Genomic DNA, 18,930 nt, shown 5'->3' with positions numbered 1-18,930 from the left:
TTTTCTAGAGCATTTGCATTTTTTTACTTTCTAGAGGGCAATTTTACCATCAAGAGGGCACAAAGGGGGCATTTTTACTATGTAAGCGGCACAGCGGCAGGTATTGCTATGTGGGGGTGTTGTCCATTATGATGAGCACACTATATTGTTCTTATGCAGGGACCTCTTCTGCCTGTGTGCAGGACTACGGTATATGGCAGTGGTATGAGACCTCTGTGCGGTACTATTATAGATGCATTATTACACATGACACGGGGTCAATATTACATGTTTTGTGTGGACCGTGTATACTGCTATTATTTGTGGCTTTGTATCCATCATATCAATGTTTCTTTGATTGGTATTGTTTGTGGTCTGTAACCCAGCTGCTGCCAAACTACAACTCCCATCATGCACTGAATGCTGGTGTTAGCTGGAAAGCCCTAAGTTGCGGACCACTCAATGCAAAATCCCCCCACTGGTTCAATTAGACCGGACTCAACAATGGATTCAATGAGCAACAATTTGCTACATGATCAATTGGCTTTTATAATAAAAATCCCACCAAGTACCCCAGACTGCCCTTCTGAACCGCTGAGGGGCATTGTCCTTCCAGCCATTTAAAGCACATTGTGGTGCGGGGAAACACATACAATTACAGCTAACCATACACTGCACTCAGCACTTGCCAAAAGCACTCAGCGAAATAACAGGCCAGCCGGCTAATGACACCTCACTGAAGGCGACCAGCGGAGTCTGAAAGGTCACACAGTGTCCGCAGAGGCCCCCCCCATGCCACACAATAGCCGCTATTACTCCTTATATTATTATTATGCTTTGATATTTAGCTCTACTTTTATTATGTTATTAAGCTCCTTTGAAAATTCCGGATTGAGTTCTGGCAATAGAGCAAGCACATAACATGTTGTGGACGGCAGTAAGTGGTGCTCCGTGGGGCCGTCCTGAGAGCCGACACCATAATAAGGTCACATTAATTCAGCAAAAAATACCATTTCTGGGATAATACGATATAACTGGAAGTCAAAAAAGTCAAAATGAAAACTTTTTTTTAATTTCAAAACTTTACACAACTTTCTCAAACTTTTGATTTCTTTATAGAAAAAAGTTTGGTGGCTACCAATATGGCCGCCATTACCACTCCTTCTCATATCTAGTGTATAAGTCTGAAAAGATAATCAGATCTTTGTCTGGGGGGGGGGTCTAAAAAAAGCTAAGTGGCCACTGCAGGAAGAAAAGGCAATGGACCCCATTAATTTATTAAAAAGCTTTTTCAGAAACTGCATAAATAAATTTGATTTTAGAAGAAATGCTCAGCAAAATGCACCTTAGGCTAGTTTCACACTAGCGCTTTTGAGCGCAGCGTCGGCCTGCGCACTGAGTTCCTCAGTGCTCCTACTGGGCATGCTCACGAGACGATCTCCCATTGGAGATCGGGAGTCATGTGCTCAGGTCCTGTTCCAGATCTCATTGGTCCATCTCGGAGATCTGGAAGGTCCCGCACGGCTATAAAAAGCACGCATGGCCGTTCCGCCATGTGCTAGTATAGACTATACTTGCTATGTGTGAATGGTGACGGATGTATGTTTCTGGTGACTGACTCATTATAAAACCCCTTCCCTCTGATATTACGTATGTGGATAGGGAATTAGTTCACAAGTCAGCGCCAGTCAGTGGCAAGCCTTAGGCCACTGTGCTCACCACTACGCTAGCGTCTGACATCGCGCTTGCCTCCAGCCTTATCGTCGAGCAGCAGTGTGTCCTACGCCGCGCTGCAGATGCAGCCCTTCTTGGCGTCCGCAGTAGCGACACCGCACACACGGTAGGTCTAGACGGACACAGCTCCTCTGCCTTGGGTCCTGCTTCTGTGACCAGATACCGTGTGTGCATTTCCTTGTGGTCTGTGACACTAACAGGCTCAGCGTTTTTGTATGTTTATGTTGCGGCGCCTCTGTGTGTGAACAGGGCCCGCTCTGCGCACTTCGGGTGAAGTTGAACCCGTGCGCATTATACCGCCATATTGCTCATCTGTCATTACCTAGCAGCAGTGTAACACCTACTGCACGGTGGACCCCAAGCAGCGAATGCACTTTATTATTCATTTTTATTTAGTGCATTCCGCCATTTCTAACACATTGTACAGGAGGAGGAGGTGAGCTGTGACATCACCTATTGTGGATGGTGGATCCTGTGTTAAATACTGTATGTAGAGGTGTTATCAGTCATTGTACAGGAGGAGGAGGAGGTGAGCTGTAACATTGCCTTGTGTGAATGGTGGATCCTGTGTTTTCTACTGTGTATAAAGGGGATATCAGTGCTTGTACAAGAGGAGGTGAGCTGCGACATATATCGTGAATGGTGGATCCTTTGTTATCTACTCTATATAGAAATGTTATCAGTCAATTTACAGGAGGAGGCGGCGAGCTGTGATATTGCCTATTGTCATTGATGGATCATGTTTTATCAGCTGTGTATTGAAGTGTTACCTGTTATGTAATCCTGCCTGTGATGATAATGAGCCAGCTGAAAACTCTCCCTAAAAGGGAAAACATTCTGAGTCTATCTTATCCCCATGGGCCACTATGAAAATTGAAAGATTTCTAATTTTCTTTTAATACAGGTTGTAAAGCATAAAAAAAGTGTCAAATTTAAAAAAATAAAATACAGTAATGTAATACAAAAAAATTGATGTAAACTATAGGTAATTTTTGTGATCATCCTCTCCCTTTAATCTTCAGTAGTCAGCTCTTTGGGTCAGTTTTCTTTATCAAATATACACACAAAAAAAGTTAATCGTATCAAAACGAGACGACTATGGATTTCACGAGGCAAAAAAAAATTGTGTAGAACTTGGCGATTCAGAAGTGGAAGCAGAGAAATCAGAGGCCGGTGAACTATATCAGGGTTCAATTTTAACTTCAACTAAACACTTCAGGTTCTCCAGATTCTCAGTTTTCAGACGGAAACTTTATTATAAATTCTCAAGCAGATAGCAATGAATCGAAGATGAGAGGAGGCCTATGATGTGGCCAAATCTATTTGTCGGGAGAACAATTCTGAGGTTTGCTCAGATAATTAATGTTCCAGTCTCGCTTTGGAGTTATCTCCTGCAAGACAGAAATTGACCTGTCTCCTGCTACAGTATTGGAAATGTACATCCACCTCATTCTGCTGACTCAGTCCTTGGCAGCCATTTCCACCCTGACTGCAGAAAAAGTCATCTCCATCCCCCTCCGACGGTAATCACACAATGACTGTCCTCTGCAACACGCCAACAACATGCTACTATGTGGAAAGAAGGAAACTAAGAGGATCCGGAAGGACGTGAAAATTGCAGGTGGAGGAAAGGAAAACTGCACAGGAACGTAACAGACCCGCAGAAAATGGTCAAAGGGAAGATTCATGTTGCCCAAACCGCGGGCAGGATGAATCCCAACATGGCTGCACAATGGAAGGCATGTGTATTGGTCCCTGAAACGTTCCGGAATTTCACTGAACATACTTAAAAGAACTTTCTTGAGGACCCCCTTTGGCCGGCTCTTCACAACGCTAATATGTAAAGACAAAAGAGAGACTCGTCAGTCACTGGGAAGAGCCGGCCAGGGGAGGGGTGGCGATGCCAGACTATTATGGTCTCCAACAATGGCAGGACTTTCAAAGTACATCTTCTCTGGACTCGCATTGCAGTTGCAAGTGTGACCCCGGCCTAACCGATCTTATATTGGTGACCTATCCCACGGATATTTAGTCAATATAAAAGTAGTGGATAACCCCTAAATTATTTCTTTGCTTTTCCTTAAAGCTCAACTTTTCTGGGAGTTAAACTCCAGACATCTGTTATGGAAGGCTGTAGCTCTAACGTTGAACCAAAGGCTTCACTGCTGTGTATGAGAGAATTTACTCTGCCTAAAAAAATAAAAACAGAGCTCTTTCTTCTTTACAGGCACTATGTGCTAATATTTACAAACATATCTCTATAGATTAAAAAAAGTATAATTTAAGACCAAAGAAAAAGCAAAGCAGTACCAATAGGCATCAATGGGATATAAATTTCTTAAAAAGTAAGTAAAGTACAAACGAGCATGACTAGGATGGTGTGAATCAATATACTCTGAAAGGAAGAGCATGGGGAATGAAAGGTAAATATGGCGGCCATAAATTACAACTGGCAGAAGTATGGAAAAATCCAAACCAAATAAATATTCCCAGCTCAATTGGCCAGATGGAAGATCGGAGGTCCGCCGCACCCGACATGCGTTTCGCTTCTATGCTTCTACCCCTTTATAAAGGCCAGAAAAAATACTATACACTATTTGGCTAACCATATGGAACCATATGACTGATTAAAAAAACAAACATAAAACACTATACTCAGGGAGGCAGCAGGAAGAAAAATAGGACCAAAAATTGTCCGCTTATGACCTGGTGACAGGTCCTCTTTAAAAGGGTTAGAGAAAGCGGGCAATCTCACAGATAAGAAATACAATAGTCGTGCGCATGTGCAGCCATTGCTCCATTGAAACGGAGCACTCCAGACCCCTGTTCTTGAGATCGGTGGGGAACCCAAAGGTAGGACCCCCAATAATCAGCAAGTTAACATTTTTCCACAGGATAGTTGATAAATGGAATGTTCAAACTCAGAATGTTAATTACATTTTTGACAACTTTCTGGATAGGCGAGATTCTGAAAAATGTAGTTGTATATCCATGCCTCCTATTTAAAGCCCAGACCACTTATGTGCCCCTCTGAACTTCTGAATGAGTAGCTGGAAGCTGGGGCTCTGTCTGATGGTGGATTACTTGCTTTCTAGGACATTTGGGAGGCTTCAGCAGCACCCGGCCGGGACATTTGCCAATGCAGTTGGCATGTTTCCCATTTCTCTGGGAGCCAGTCGGCATGTCTGTACGCATTATGGCTACCATTCAAAGCATCCCATCACATGGCATTCAAGGTCCATGGAAAGGTGGCTGACAACCCCTCCGGGTACTATCATGCCTCCCATGAATGTTGTCACCCAGTGTCTCATATTTATAGAGGAATCCAACATATTCGGGCACACGATGCCATGACGTGTTCTGTCTGGACGGAATGTGACAATAAGTTACAATCAGCTTCCAAGAAAGGCTTTAAGGATAAAAAAACAAGCAGGACAAGAGTAAATTACATAGGACTGCCCATAAGAATAGCACATTCATCTGATGCAGGAATTAGACGCCGAGCTCTTCCCAACCGCAGGCGTTTCCTGTGAGATCAGATGTATAATTATACTTTGCCGCTGATGGAGGGTTTACAGAAATTGCGGACAACAAACGTGGCGTCCGACACTGCGTCCTCACAAGACATCCGGCCTGCAGGATCATGCGGCGCTTCATGGTCCCATCAGACAGATGTGTTCTGTAAACATCTATTGGAAGTAGCAATCCTTAAAGTCAATATCGACCCTATAACGACCTTAGGATAAAAGCCAAACTAGAATCTCAGTCTATAGACACGTGTTTTGGGGTTTTGCCCCTCGTCAGTGCAAAGCATGATATCTGATTTGCCTGTCTGAGAAGCTTTCCTCTGAAGAGGAAATTTGCATATTTAATTTCCTAGAGGATCATTGCATGGCCTATAAGTCTCCTTACACTGGCACGTCACTCTCTATAAGGAGAACCCTTACCCCTTAGATCCTATGTAAGTGCTCTGTACTCTGACCAAGAGATGAGGATCCCAAGAAAAGTAAATAGGGGATTCACTAATTGGGTATATAATCATTTTTTTGTTTCAATTCTTATTTTTTCAGATTATGTAAAGTTTTTTTTTTCTTTTTACCGTGTATGGATACAAATTTATAGAAATTCATTCACTTTTTTTCCACATTTCTTAAAGCCTATTAAATGATTTTAAAGGAATTTTCCCATCCAAAGGATTGACGAGATAACCTGCAGATTGGTGGGAGTACGACCACTGGGACCCCCATGGATTCCAAAAACTTAACTATGAGATGACCCATTGGAATGGAACAGTGGCCGCGTATGCGCATCATTGCTCCATTCGTTCTCTTTGGGACTTTTTTCCAGCAGTCCCATAGAGAGTGCATAGAGCGATCACGCGCATGCTCACTATTTCTCTGCTCGTTGTCTATGGGACTTTTTTTCCCAGCAGTCCCATATAGAGTGTATAGAGCGATGAAGCACATGTACACCATTGCTCTATTCATTGTCTATGGCACTTTTTTCCAGCAGTCCCATAGAGAGTGTATAGAGCGATCACGTGCACCATTGCTTCGCTCATTGTCTATGGGACTTTTTTCCCAGCAGTCCCATAGAGAGTGTATAGAGCGATGACGCACACCTGCACCATTGCTCCGCTTATTGTCTATGGGACTTTTTTCCTCAGTAATCCCATAGATGGTGGATAGAGCGATGACGCACATGCGAAGCCACTGCTCCATTCCCAATGGCCGATTTAAAACCCCGTTCTTGGGATTCTTTGAGGGGTTCAGTGGATGTACCCCAACAATCTGCAAATTATCACCTCTTTATGGATAGTTGAAAACTTTTAAGAGCTTCAGGAGTTATTGATCGCAACATCTAAGGGGTTCAACAGAATCGGCAATGCTGTCAATATTTGCCATTGCAGCTGGATAACGACCGGATATTGCAGCGGGCACCCGCGGGGGGCGGCACAGGCGTGGCTCCTGTTTATTAAAATTGGTGAAGCAATAGGTGGGAAACTTTACCTGTAAAAATTGATGTTGGGTTGAACTTCTCCAGGAAACCCCATCATTCCGCACACCACCCTGCTGTTGTCGATGGTCCAGCCGTGGTCACACACCTGCCGCCACCTGCCGTGATGTTTCACTTCCACGATGCCCTCAGTGACGGGGAGGCTGGCCTTGGCACGGGCAGAGATGGGCTTAATTCTGACCTCCTCGATTTTCTTTGTGTGCTGAAAGAGTTAAATAAATGATCGTGACGAGATCAGTGCACAGGAATCGCTGGAGTATTGTAGCCCTGCTTAAGGGACAGAACACCACTATGGCAGTGAAGACCGACACTGCACTCTCTTTTGTGTCCAGTATCACAATATTTAGATGAAACGTGTTTCATAGCGTTGTATTTGCCTTCTTTAGATACCGTAATCAGCGACGGTCGGGTGGGTTTAGGTAGTGGGGTCTATTCCTGGAATCACATTACGGCAGATGGAAAACGTTATATTTGTGTTTATAAGTCTTGTTCTGATGTAGCAGAGTTAAGTTTGTTAGGCGTTGCTATTTTAACACCGCATGCTACTTTTTGGGCAGTGTATTAGGGCATTATTTATGTACTTGAGTATTATATGGCGGTATTACTTTGCAAAATAATAATTTAATAGGACTAATAAGAATTGCCAATGTGTACTGTAGCAATATTTCAACTTTATGTAGTACTAATATTTTTTATACACTGCATGCAGAATTATTAGGCAAGTTGTATTTGAGAGGATTCTTTTTATTATTGAATAACAACTATGTTCTCAATCAACCCAAAAGACTCATAGATATCAAAGCTTTGTATTTTTGGAAGTTGGAGTGGGTTTTTTTTAGATTTGGCTATCTTAGGAGGATATCTGTTTGTGCAGGTAACTATTACTGTGCAGAATTATTAGGCAACTTAAAAGAAAACAAATATATACCCATCTCATTTATTTTCACCAGGTAAACCAATAGAGCAACACAAAATTTAGAAATAAACATTTCTGACATTCAAAAACAAACAAAAAAAAATCAGTGACCAATATAGCCACCTTTCTTTACGATGACACTCACCTTCCTTCCATCCATAGATTCTGTCAGTTGCTTGATCTGTTTACGTTCAACATTGCGTGCCGCAGCCACCACAGCCTCCCAGACACTGTTCGGAGAGGTGTACTGTTTTCCCTCCCTGTTGATCTCACATTTTATGAGGGACCACAGGTTCTCTATGAGGTTCAGATCAGGTGAACAAGGGGGCCATGTCATTATTTTTTCTTCTTTTAGACCTTTACTGGCCAGCCACGCTGTGGAGTATTTGGATGCATGTGATGGAGCATTGTCCTGCATGAAAATCATGTTTTTCTTGAACGATACCGACTTCTTCCTGTACCACTGCTTGAAGAAGGTGTCTTCCAGAAACTGCCAGTAGGTCTGGGAGTTGAGCTTCACTCCATCCTCAACCCGAAAAGGTCCCACAAGATCATCTTTGATGATACCAGCCCATACCAGTACCCCACCTCCACCTTGCTGAAGTCTGAGTCGGAGTGGAGCTCTCTGCCCTTTACTGATCCAGCTTCGGGCCCATCCATCTGGCCAATCAAGAGTCGCTCTCATTTCATCAGTCCATAAAACTTTAGAAAAATCAGTTTTAAGATATTTCTTGACCCAGTCTTGACATTTTATCTTATGTTTCTTGTTGAAAGGTGGTCATTTTCCAGCCTTCCTTACCTTGGCCATGTCCCTGAGTATGGCACACCTTGTGCTTTTTGATACTCCAGTAACGTTGCAGCTCTGAAATATGGCAAAACTGCTGGCAAATGGCATCTTGGCAGCTTCACGCTTGATTTTCCTCAATTCATGGGCAGTTATTTTGCGCCTTTTTTTATCAACACCCTTCTTGCGGCCCTGTTTGCTATTTGCCATGAAACGCTTGATTGTTCGGTGACCATGTAGGAAGGGTTACCGACAGGGGGAGTGACCCACTTCTTGCCGCAGACACAAGATGGAGACAGAATTTGTATTCAACAGGTCCGTTTTTATTGGCCGCCCTTCTGACGACCACAGCAATTCACCACAGCAGCTTCACATTTCTCCATACACTGGCCCGGGTACCTTCACTTCTTTTTCACTGTAGTCGTGGCGTCTTTCGTGGCTCTTTTCACTGTGGCTGCCCTAGGCCCATCCACCACAGTGCTTCACCAGTCTGAGTACGTCGTGCGTTTGGTACCCCCAGGCCGTCTTCGTCAGCGGCTACTGTCCTCTGGGCCACCCCCGTGACCGTCTCAATTTTCAGTCCCCTCCGGAGCCTTTCTGCTGTCTCTTTCTCCTCAGCAGAACTTCTCTACTGTGCTCCTATCGCTGACTGACCTTTCCAGAACCTTCCCTCAGCCTTTTATACTTCCAGTTCTGATAACTCCACCCACCATCTCCTGACAGTTTCTCTGACCAATGGCAGTTATTCAGTCCCACTCTTACACTCTCCACTGCCCTCTAACGGTCAAGTTACAATACTGCACCCTTTCTCTTTATCTCAGCGGATTCACACCTACACTGCGCTTCACCTCCGACTACCCACTACAGACAGGTCTGTCCGTCAGTCCACCTTCCCTACAATCACGCTTCAAAAGTTTGGCAATTTCAAGACTGCTGCATCCCTCTGCAAGACATCTCACAATTTTTGACTTTTCATAGTCCGTCAAATCTTTCTTCTGACCCATTTTGCCAAAGGAAAGGAAGTTGCCTAATAATTAAGCACACCTTATATAGGGTGTTGATGTCATTAGACCACACCCCTCCTCATTACAGAGATGCAAATCACCAGATTTACATAATTGGCAGTTGGCTTTCAAGCCTATACAGCTTGCAGTAGGACAACATGTATAAAAAGGATGATGTGATCAAAATACTCATTTGCCTAATAATTCTGCACACAGTGTATGGATATTGTATGGCGGTATTACTTGGGTGCTACCATACAATTGGACCGCTATACGGTTCTTGTACTGCAATGCCATATAGTGTCTACATAATACTAATTCCACTATGTAGTACCAGTGTATTACCTCTATATAGTGCCCAAATATCAGTCCCAGATAGTGTTTCGATAATATTTCCACATGGTGCTTATACTACAGTACCATACATTTCCCACATAGTCTTGTGTACATATAGTACCACCGTACAATAAGCCACCACATGGTTCCTATACTGCAATACCAATGACGTGCATATAACCAATATCACTAGACCCTCCCGATAAATTAATTCTGTATATCACCTATATAATAGTGCTACGCAGTGTTCAAATATTACCAGTATGATGTAGTGTATAAATAATACCGCAAGACACCAATATTTGGAAAGTGTTTGCATTATTTGGCCAATGACTAACCTTACTATATTTGTGGTTTATTGTTATTGCTACACTAAGTAGCGGTATTTGAAAATGTGGGAGCACTGTTATTTCGGCTACAGTATATGAAGTTTACACATGAGTACTATCTACAGTAGTATTGGTGTTATGCAAGTACTGTATGGCACTGCAGTAGAGGACTCACATGGCAGTGTTATTTTATGGCAGTATTCTTTGTACACTTTATAATACTGTTTTTAGGTACAGTATGGTGGGATTATGTGGGCACGGTATGGTACTGTTATATGAGGAAATATGGTGCCATTATTGTTTGGTGATGTAATTTATATACTGCACACTACTGTATTTTTGGCCACTTTCTGACATTGCAGTATATTAGTATCAGTTGAATTTTTGGTGGTACTGATATTTAGGCACTATATAAAATAAATGTATGGATACTGTATAATGGTATCGGTATTACGTAGACATTGAGTATGGGAAAATATATGTAAGTCTTATTGTTTGGTATTATTTGTATACTTTATGATACTGTTTTTTGGGGCACTGTATAGTGGGACTGTGTGGGCACTGTATGGGGACCATATACTGGCTTCAGTAGACTTCTGGGAGGTACTGTTACTTAGGCAGTATATCATGGGTATTGTAGGCAGTATTATGTGGGCATTGTAGTATGGGAGCATACGATGATATTACTGTGTGGGGTATAATTAGTGTACTGAATGTTATGCTTTTAAGGCGAACTGAAAAGTGGCGTTATGTGGGCACCGTATGACACTGTAGTATGAGTAAACAGTGGTATTGTGTGGCGGTGGTATTTGTCCACTGAGTGGTACTACCTTTTATGCACAATGTATAGTTAAGTTTTATGGGCACTGTATGGCCCTGCAGTATGGGAAACATTTGATCCTATTATTTGGACACTGCATGGTTGTATTATTTTTTTTTTTCCATTTGGCGGTATTATTTACCAGCTGTATTTTGTTTTTTAATGTTTGGTGATGCGGTTTGTGATCATTTATAATGTACTTACAATGTATCCCATTTTTCCTTTCCCTTCTAACACCCCCTCACCATACAATTCCCCATATATGCATTTGCTAATGAGGACCCCCAGGTCTTGATCCATCACTGATCAGTTGCCACAGAGCAGAGTTTGTCATTTCCTCACACTATTCTATCATTTGATGGCGAACCTTGATAATCACCGTGACGATGAGTGGTGTGACATATTCAGCTCTGCTACATCTTCGGCAGCGATTTCATCAATGTGTCATCATGAATGTTCCGTGATTGAACCCGGAGCCCATATTCCTCGACGAGTAAAACCTTCTGGTTTGTCATGTAATGACTGATCTAATCCAGTGTGAGCTTTGGAGACGTTTTTGGAATGCCTCCGAGGCGAGGAAACACCACTGGTATGTCAGGCAGGGGTGGAGTGAGGTAATGCAGGCACTATGCACTATGACACTATTCATACACACAAGTCTCGGCTTTTATACCGTCGGGCGGACGCTGTGCACGCGTATTGCTCTTGGAATTCCGCCAAAGTGAACATTTCTATTTTCATGCAGCCAGATCGGGCGCAGCGTGCCAGAAAGCCATATTTTAGTGACATGTCCCATGTGCAACTGCACTTCCCTGAAAAACACGTCAATTTAACCCCTAAATTCTGCTGGTGTTTGTGGCCTTAGTGGCCATACACTTTCTGTACAGCTGTACTCGCATCTTATAGTGGTATATGGTTGTATATGGCGGTATTAACTTGGCACCATATGGTGGTATTATGCAGGTGGTATATGGCAGTATTATCTTGGCACCATATCTTGGTATTATGCGAGTTGTATATGGCAGTATTATCTTGGCAACATATGGTGGTATTATGTAGGTTGTATATGGCAGTATTATCTTGGCACCATATGGTGGTATTATGCGAGTTATATATGGAAGTATTATGCAGGTGGTATATGGCAGTATTATCTTGGCACCATATGGTGGTATTATGTAGGTTGTATATGGCAGTATTATCTTGGCACCATATGGTGATATTATGCAGGTTGTATATGGCAGTATTATCTTGGCACCATATGGTGGTATTATGTAGGTTGTATATGGCAGTATTATCTTGGCACCATATGGTGATATTATGCAGGTTGTATATGGCAGTATTATCTTGGCACCATATGGTGGTATTATGTAGGTTGTATATGGCAGTATTATCTTGGCACCATATGGTGGTATTATGCGGGTTATATATGGAAGTATTATCTTGGCACCATATGGTGGTATTATGCGAGTTGGTTTATGGCAGTATTATCTTGGCACCATATGGTGGTATTATGCAGGTGGTATATGGCAGTGTTATCTTGGCACTATATGGTGATATTATGCAGGTTGTATATGGCAGTATTATCTTGGCACCATATGGTGGTATTATGCAGGTGATATATGGCAGTATTATCTTGGCACCATATGGTGGTATTATGCAGGTGGTATATGGCAGTATTATCTTGGCACCATATGTTGGTATTATGCTGGCTGTATATGGAAGTATTACCTTGGCACCATATGGTGGTATTATGCAGGTGATATATGGCAGTATTATCTTGGCACCATATGGTGGTATTATGCAGGTGGTATATGGCAGTATTATCTTGGCACCATATGGTGATATTATGCTGGTTGTATATGGCAGTATTATCTTGGCACCATATGGTGGTATTATGCAGGTGATATATGGCAGTATTATCTTGGCACCATATGGTGGTATTATGAGGGTTGTATATTTCAGTATTATCTTGGCACCATATGGTGGTATTATGAGGGTTGTATATTTCAGTATTATCTTGGCACCATATGGTGGTATTATGCGGGTTGTATATGGTAGTATTATCTTTCCACCATATGGTGATATTATGAGAGTTGTATATGGCAGTATTATCTTGGCACCATATGGTGGTATTATGCAGGTGGTATACGGCAGTATTATCTTGGCACCATATGGTGATATTATGCAGGTGGTATATGGCAGTATTATCTTGGCACTATATGGTGGTATTATGCAGCTGGGTTGTATATGACAGTAGTATATTGGCACTATACAGTTGCAATATGTATATTGTATATGGCAGTATTATTTTGCTACTATATGGTAGTATTATACGGGTTGTATATGACAGTATTATCTTCCCTTTATATAGTGGTATTATGCGGGTTGCATATGGCAGTATTATCTTGGCACCATATGGTGGTATTATGCAGGTTGTATGTGGCAGTATTATCTTGGCACCATATGGTGGTATTATGCAGGTTTTATATGGCAGTATTATCTTGGCACTATATGGTGGTATTATGCAGCTGGGTTGTATATGACAGTTATATAATGGCACTATACAGTGGCAATATGTCTTGCCAGTGTTATCTGGCACTATACAGTGGTATTATGTGATCTTATGTGAGCATATGGCAGTATTATTTTTACACTATGTAGGTGGTATATGGCAATATTATTTTGGCTCTATATCATGGTACTATGTGAGTTATACAGTTGTGGCCAAAACTATTGACAACCCTGCAATTCTGTCAGATAATACTCAGTTTCTTCCTAAAAATGATTGCAAACACAAATTCTTTGGTATTATTATCTTCATTTAATTTGTCTTAAATGAAAAAACACAAAAAGAATTGTCCTAAAGCCTAATTGGATATAATTCCACACCAAACATAAAAAATAGGGTGGACAAAAGTATTGGCACTGTTCGAAAAATCATGTGATGCTTCTCTAATTTGTGTAATTAACAGCACCTGTAACTTACCTGTGGCACCTAACAGGTGTTGGCAATAACTAAATCACACTTGCAGCCAGTTGACATGGATTAAAGTTGACTCAACCTCTGTCCTGTGTCCTTGTGTGTACCACATTGAGCATGGAGAAAAGAAAGAAGCCCAAAGAACTGTCTGAGGACTTGAGAAACCAAATTGTGAGGAAGCATGAGCAATCTCAAGGCTACAAGTCCATCTCCAAAGACCTGAATGTTCCTGTGTCTACTGTGCGCAGTGTCATCAAGAAGTGTAAAGCCCATGGCACTGTGGCTAACCTCCCTAGATGTGGACGGAAAAGAAAAATTGACAAGAGATTTCAACGCAAGATTGTGCGGATGTTGGATAAAGAAACTCGACTAACATCCAAACAAGTTCAAGCTGCCCTGCAGTCCGAGGGTACAACAGTGTCAACCCGTACTATCCGTCGGCGTCTGAATGAAAAGGGACTGTATGGTAGGAGACCCAGGAAGACCCCACTTCTTACCCCGAGACATAAAAAAGCCAGGCTGGAGTTTGCCAAAACTTACCTGAAAAAGCCTAAAACGTTTTGGAAGAATGTTCTCTGGTCAGATGAGACAAAAGTAGAGCTTTTTCGGCAAAGGTATCAACATAGAGTTTACAGGAGAAAAAAAGAGGCATTCAAAGAAAAGAACACGGTCCCTACAGTCAAACATGGCGGAGGTTCCCTGATGTTTTGGGGTTCCTTTGCTGCCTCTGGCACTGGACTGCTTGACCGTGTGCATGGCTTTATGAAGTCAGAAGACTACCAACAAATTTTGCAGCATAATGTAGGGCCCAGTGTGAGAAAGCTGGGTCTCCCTCAGAGGTCATGGGTCTTCCAGCAGGACAATGACCCAAAACACACTTCAAAAAGCACTAGAAAATGGTTTGAGAGAAAGCACTGGAGACTTCTAAGGTGGCCAGCAATGAGTCCAGACCTGAATCCCATAGAACACCTGTGGAGAGATCTAAAAATGGCAGTTTGGAGAAGGCACCCTTCAAATATCAGGGACCTGGAGCAGTTTGCCAAAGAAGAATGGTCTAAAATTCCAGCAGAGCATTGTAAGAAACTCATTGATGGTTACCGGAAGCGGTTGGTCGCAGTTATTTTGGCTAAAGGTTGTGCAACCAAGTAGGCTGAGGGTGCCAATACTTTTGTCTGTCCCATTTTTGGAGTTTTGTGTGAAATGATCAATGTTTTGCTTTTTGCTTCATTCTCTTTTGTGTTTTTTCATTTAAGACAAATTAAATGAAGATAATAATACCAAAGAATTTGTATTATCTGACAGAATTGCAGGGGTGTCAATACTTTTGGCCACAACTATATATGTCAGCATTATGTTGCCACTATATGACTGTATTATGCTGGTTGTATATGGCAGTATTATGCTGGCATAGAATGGTGGTATTATGTTAGCTGTATATGGCAGTCTATTCTAGCACAATATAGAGTTATTAAGTAGTCTGTGTATGGCAATATTATCTTGACACTATATGGTGGTATTATGTAGGGTGTATACAGCAGTCTCTTCTAGCACAATATAGCAGTTTATGTAGGGTTGACTTATAGAAAAAAAAGTGGTTGGGGATCCTTTGCTAATTTATAAAATTGGCCCTTTAATCATCCATGCACACAGATATATTACTCAATACTGAACACTGCATATTGTTACAGCACTACATGGCAGTATTATGTGGGCCGTATAGCAGTATTATCTTGCAGAATGATGTACACTGTAAATAGCAGTATCATCTTGATATTATATGACAGCGTGCAGAAATTATGGAAAAGTGCATGCAAATAGCAAGTGGATGGGGGGTGACCTTTTCTATAAAAACAACTTCTTGCATAGTTTTGTTACAGTCCTGAGACGTAACATGGTCCCTGTGATAATGTATGTAACCTTACTATACATCTGTACGCCTCCAGCAGAAAATCAGATCAGGTCACGATCCATTGTCTACTTCCCACTACTGGAGCAATAGATTATAGATGGTGTCCATATACATGAGTAAGATCATTAAACGGGTTGTCTCACCATACAATCCCTGAGTTTCAGAAATCCCTAGCTTAAGGATAAGCTGCAGCGTCAGGTGAATGGTCGTCCACCTTCTTCCACCTTATTTAGCGCTCACGATCTCATGATCTCTGAGGTGCTGCTACTGTCAGGAGATCTGAACCTATTGTGATGGCACAAAGTGGTCCTGGCTGCTGACATGGAGGAGGATCTTCATGAGATGTTTTATTGCTGCGCCCATATGAGCTTAAATTGCTGATTACGGAAGGGTTTTGGTAATGTAGATGGAACTGTGAGATTTGCTGAATCTTGTGAGTCTGAGAAGTCTGCCCTTCTGTCTGAGAAGTCTGCCCTTCTGTCTGAGAAGTCTGCCCTTCTGGAATGTTCCAGGAGAGTTAGCACATATGGCGATATGCCAATCCTTAAGCCGGCCTTACACATTAGATGGCTGTCAGACGAACAACCTATAGAAAACCATCTTGGCTGAGCGGTCCTGTGTTCTCCAGGAGGAAGCTGCCAACAGTTATCTCTGTTGTCGGCTTATCTTTGGGGGAACAAAGCAATCGACTGTCCAATTTTGGACATACCCAATCAACATTTCCCACTACAATCAGTTGGCCGGTGCCCCATTACACATTAAATTGTTGGCCAAACCCATCAATATAAACAGAATGGTGGCCTCCTGACTCTCCTCCGATAGGAGACAAGGATCCGGCATGTTGGATTTCCAACTGATCCTTATGTTTCCTATGAGATATGCAGCCGCCAGAGGAGATCTTAACGCAGGAAATATGGGCAGGAAGCTGTGTATGAAGGTGTTTATCTGACCAGTCATAGCACCAACGCCTACTGCCGAGAGAGGCTGCAATGGGCATGTGAACATCAGAACTGAACAATGCAACAATGGAAGAGGGCGGCCTGGTCTGATGAATCATGTTTGCAACATGTGGATTGCCAGAGGCATCACTTACCTAGGGAAGACATGGTGAAATGATGGGGAAATGTTCTTCTGAGAAACTTTGAGTCCTGGCATCATATGGATGTGACACTTGCCACTTACCTGACCTTGTAGAGACTAAAAGCCCTGTCTCACATAACGAGATCGTTAGCGAGATCGCTGGAAAGTCACCGATTTTGTGATGCAACAGCGATCTCGCCAGCGATCTCGCTACGTGTGACACATAGCGGTGACCGGCCCCCCCGCTGGATATTGCTGATCGTGCTCGAATGTCCTGGGCCATTTTTTGATCGTTGGCCTCCCGCTGGCCAGCGCGCATCGCTGTGTTTGACGCAGATGAGCGACCGCGTTGGCGATGCAGAACTCATGGATGCAGGCGTGAGTCATCAGAATAGCTGCTGTGTGCAAGGTCCCAATGACCGCCGAGGTCGTTATACAGATTGCCGCATCGTTGCGTAGATCTGCCTGTTTGGCAGCTTACTAGCGATCATTTAGCGACGTACCAGCGATCCTTACCAGGTCGTATCGTTGTCGGGATCGCTGGTGCGTCGCTTAGCGTAATGGTACCCTATGAACAGTCCATCATGGTAGAGGGATTCCTTAACAGCAGTGGTGATTACGGGCAAAGGAATAACTGAGCAATTTGACAAGGTTATGATTTGTCTCAAAATCCCTCAAATCTCAATCTGATCTGTGGGGTGTTCTGGAAAAACAAGTCACCGCACCAAACACCTTGCAAGACCTAAAGGATGTGCTGATAATTAGATTTCAGCAAAAACATCTGCAGGATCCTGGTCCAGTGGCCATACTGAGAGTCTGTTGCTGTTGGATGAGGCTCCTCCAGACCTCCTCTTACCAGCTGACATCTGACAACCCCAGTGTTTTGTTTTATTAATAGACAGAGCACAATGTCATCATGTCAGCGTGAAGCTTAGATGGCATCGTGCTGGACTTACTAATCAGAAGAAACACCGTGGAAGCCAGCACGTAGGGGTGGTCACCAGGTGTCTCCAGTCTGTCTGTCATGGAATAACATATACACTTATGGGCAAAAAGATGTAACTAATTTGCCCAGAATGAAGCGAACCAAAAATTATATGTAATAAAATCACACAATTTTATTGGGTACAAAAAATTAAATATGAAAGACTACATATCCATATAATCGTAACATACCCCAAGGGGGCAAATGCACAGACCAAGAGAAACAAGGGAATAAATGATAATAATCCTATTATGGTAGAAACATCAGTTAATTGTGTCACAGTCACTGTGTGTCTGGGCGCAGGTGTTACCGCAAGGCGAACCCATAACACACGTGACCCTGGACACAGCGCCTCCAGTGGGGCGAATTTAAATAATAAAACGTGCAGATGGATACACCGCCTCCACCTGGCGAATTTAGGTATTACACGTTAATATAAATTCTGGAAACCCCGCCTCCAGTACGGCGAATTTAAATAATAAGGGGGACCTGGGAAACATTAACAATGGTGAGCCCTGCGATAGGGAAAAGGGAATTGGAGACCTCCTGAGCTCCCCTGAGCCAGTGTCCCTGCACTCCTAACGTTCCCTATGCCGGTTCCGCACCGGGCGCCGCACGTGTACCTCAACGCCCTTGCTCGCCCTGACCCTAAACCCTCACTAGGGAATTGGTCGGTGCGGAAACTAATCCCACCACTGCACTAACAACACACATGAGGGAAAGAGACAATACAGGGGGACACCACTTAGCTTTATGCTCTGTGCTTATGCTCCTGCAACAGAGCCCTCCACCTGCGTGCGTCTTCTCCTCCACCCGGATCCATCACCATAACAGGATCCTTCACCATAGAGCAGCCTTGGAGCAGAGTCCACCACCAGTTGCTGCTGCTTAGTAACAGAGTCCCAAAGACGAGTTCAGCTTCTGACACGAAGTCAAGCATGCTTGAGTCCAGCTCAGCAGCCAAGTCCCACATGGTGAGTGCCACTCTCCATAGTCGCCACTCCACCAGTCCATGCAGACACTTCCCGCTGACACCATCACTGCGACCCCACCACGCC

At 43.1% G+C, this 18,930-nt stretch overlaps 1 protein-coding gene across 1 annotated transcript in view; it reads right to left on the bottom strand.

Annotated features, from left to right (window-relative positions):
* Positions 1–18,930, bottom strand: part of LOXL4 (lysyl oxidase like 4) — a 214,332-nt gene that overhangs the window by 155,003 nt on the left and 40,399 nt on the right. Inside the window, exon 3 of the mRNA XM_073552740.1 lies at positions 6,723–6,931. Coding sequence (XP_073408841.1) covers positions 6,723–6,931 — 209 coding nt within the window. The remainder of the gene's footprint in view (positions 1–6,722; positions 6,932–18,930) is intronic.

This window comes from Dendrobates tinctorius, unplaced genomic scaffold (assembly GCF_039654945.1).
Source record: "Dendrobates tinctorius isolate UK_male_01 unplaced genomic scaffold, ASM3965494v1 ptg000196l, whole genome shotgun sequence".
NCBI lineage: Eukaryota > Metazoa > Chordata > Amphibia > Anura > Dendrobatidae > Dendrobates > Dendrobates tinctorius.
The sequence above is the reverse complement of the archived record's forward strand: the minus strand, read 5'-3'. Positions and strand labels throughout refer to the sequence as shown.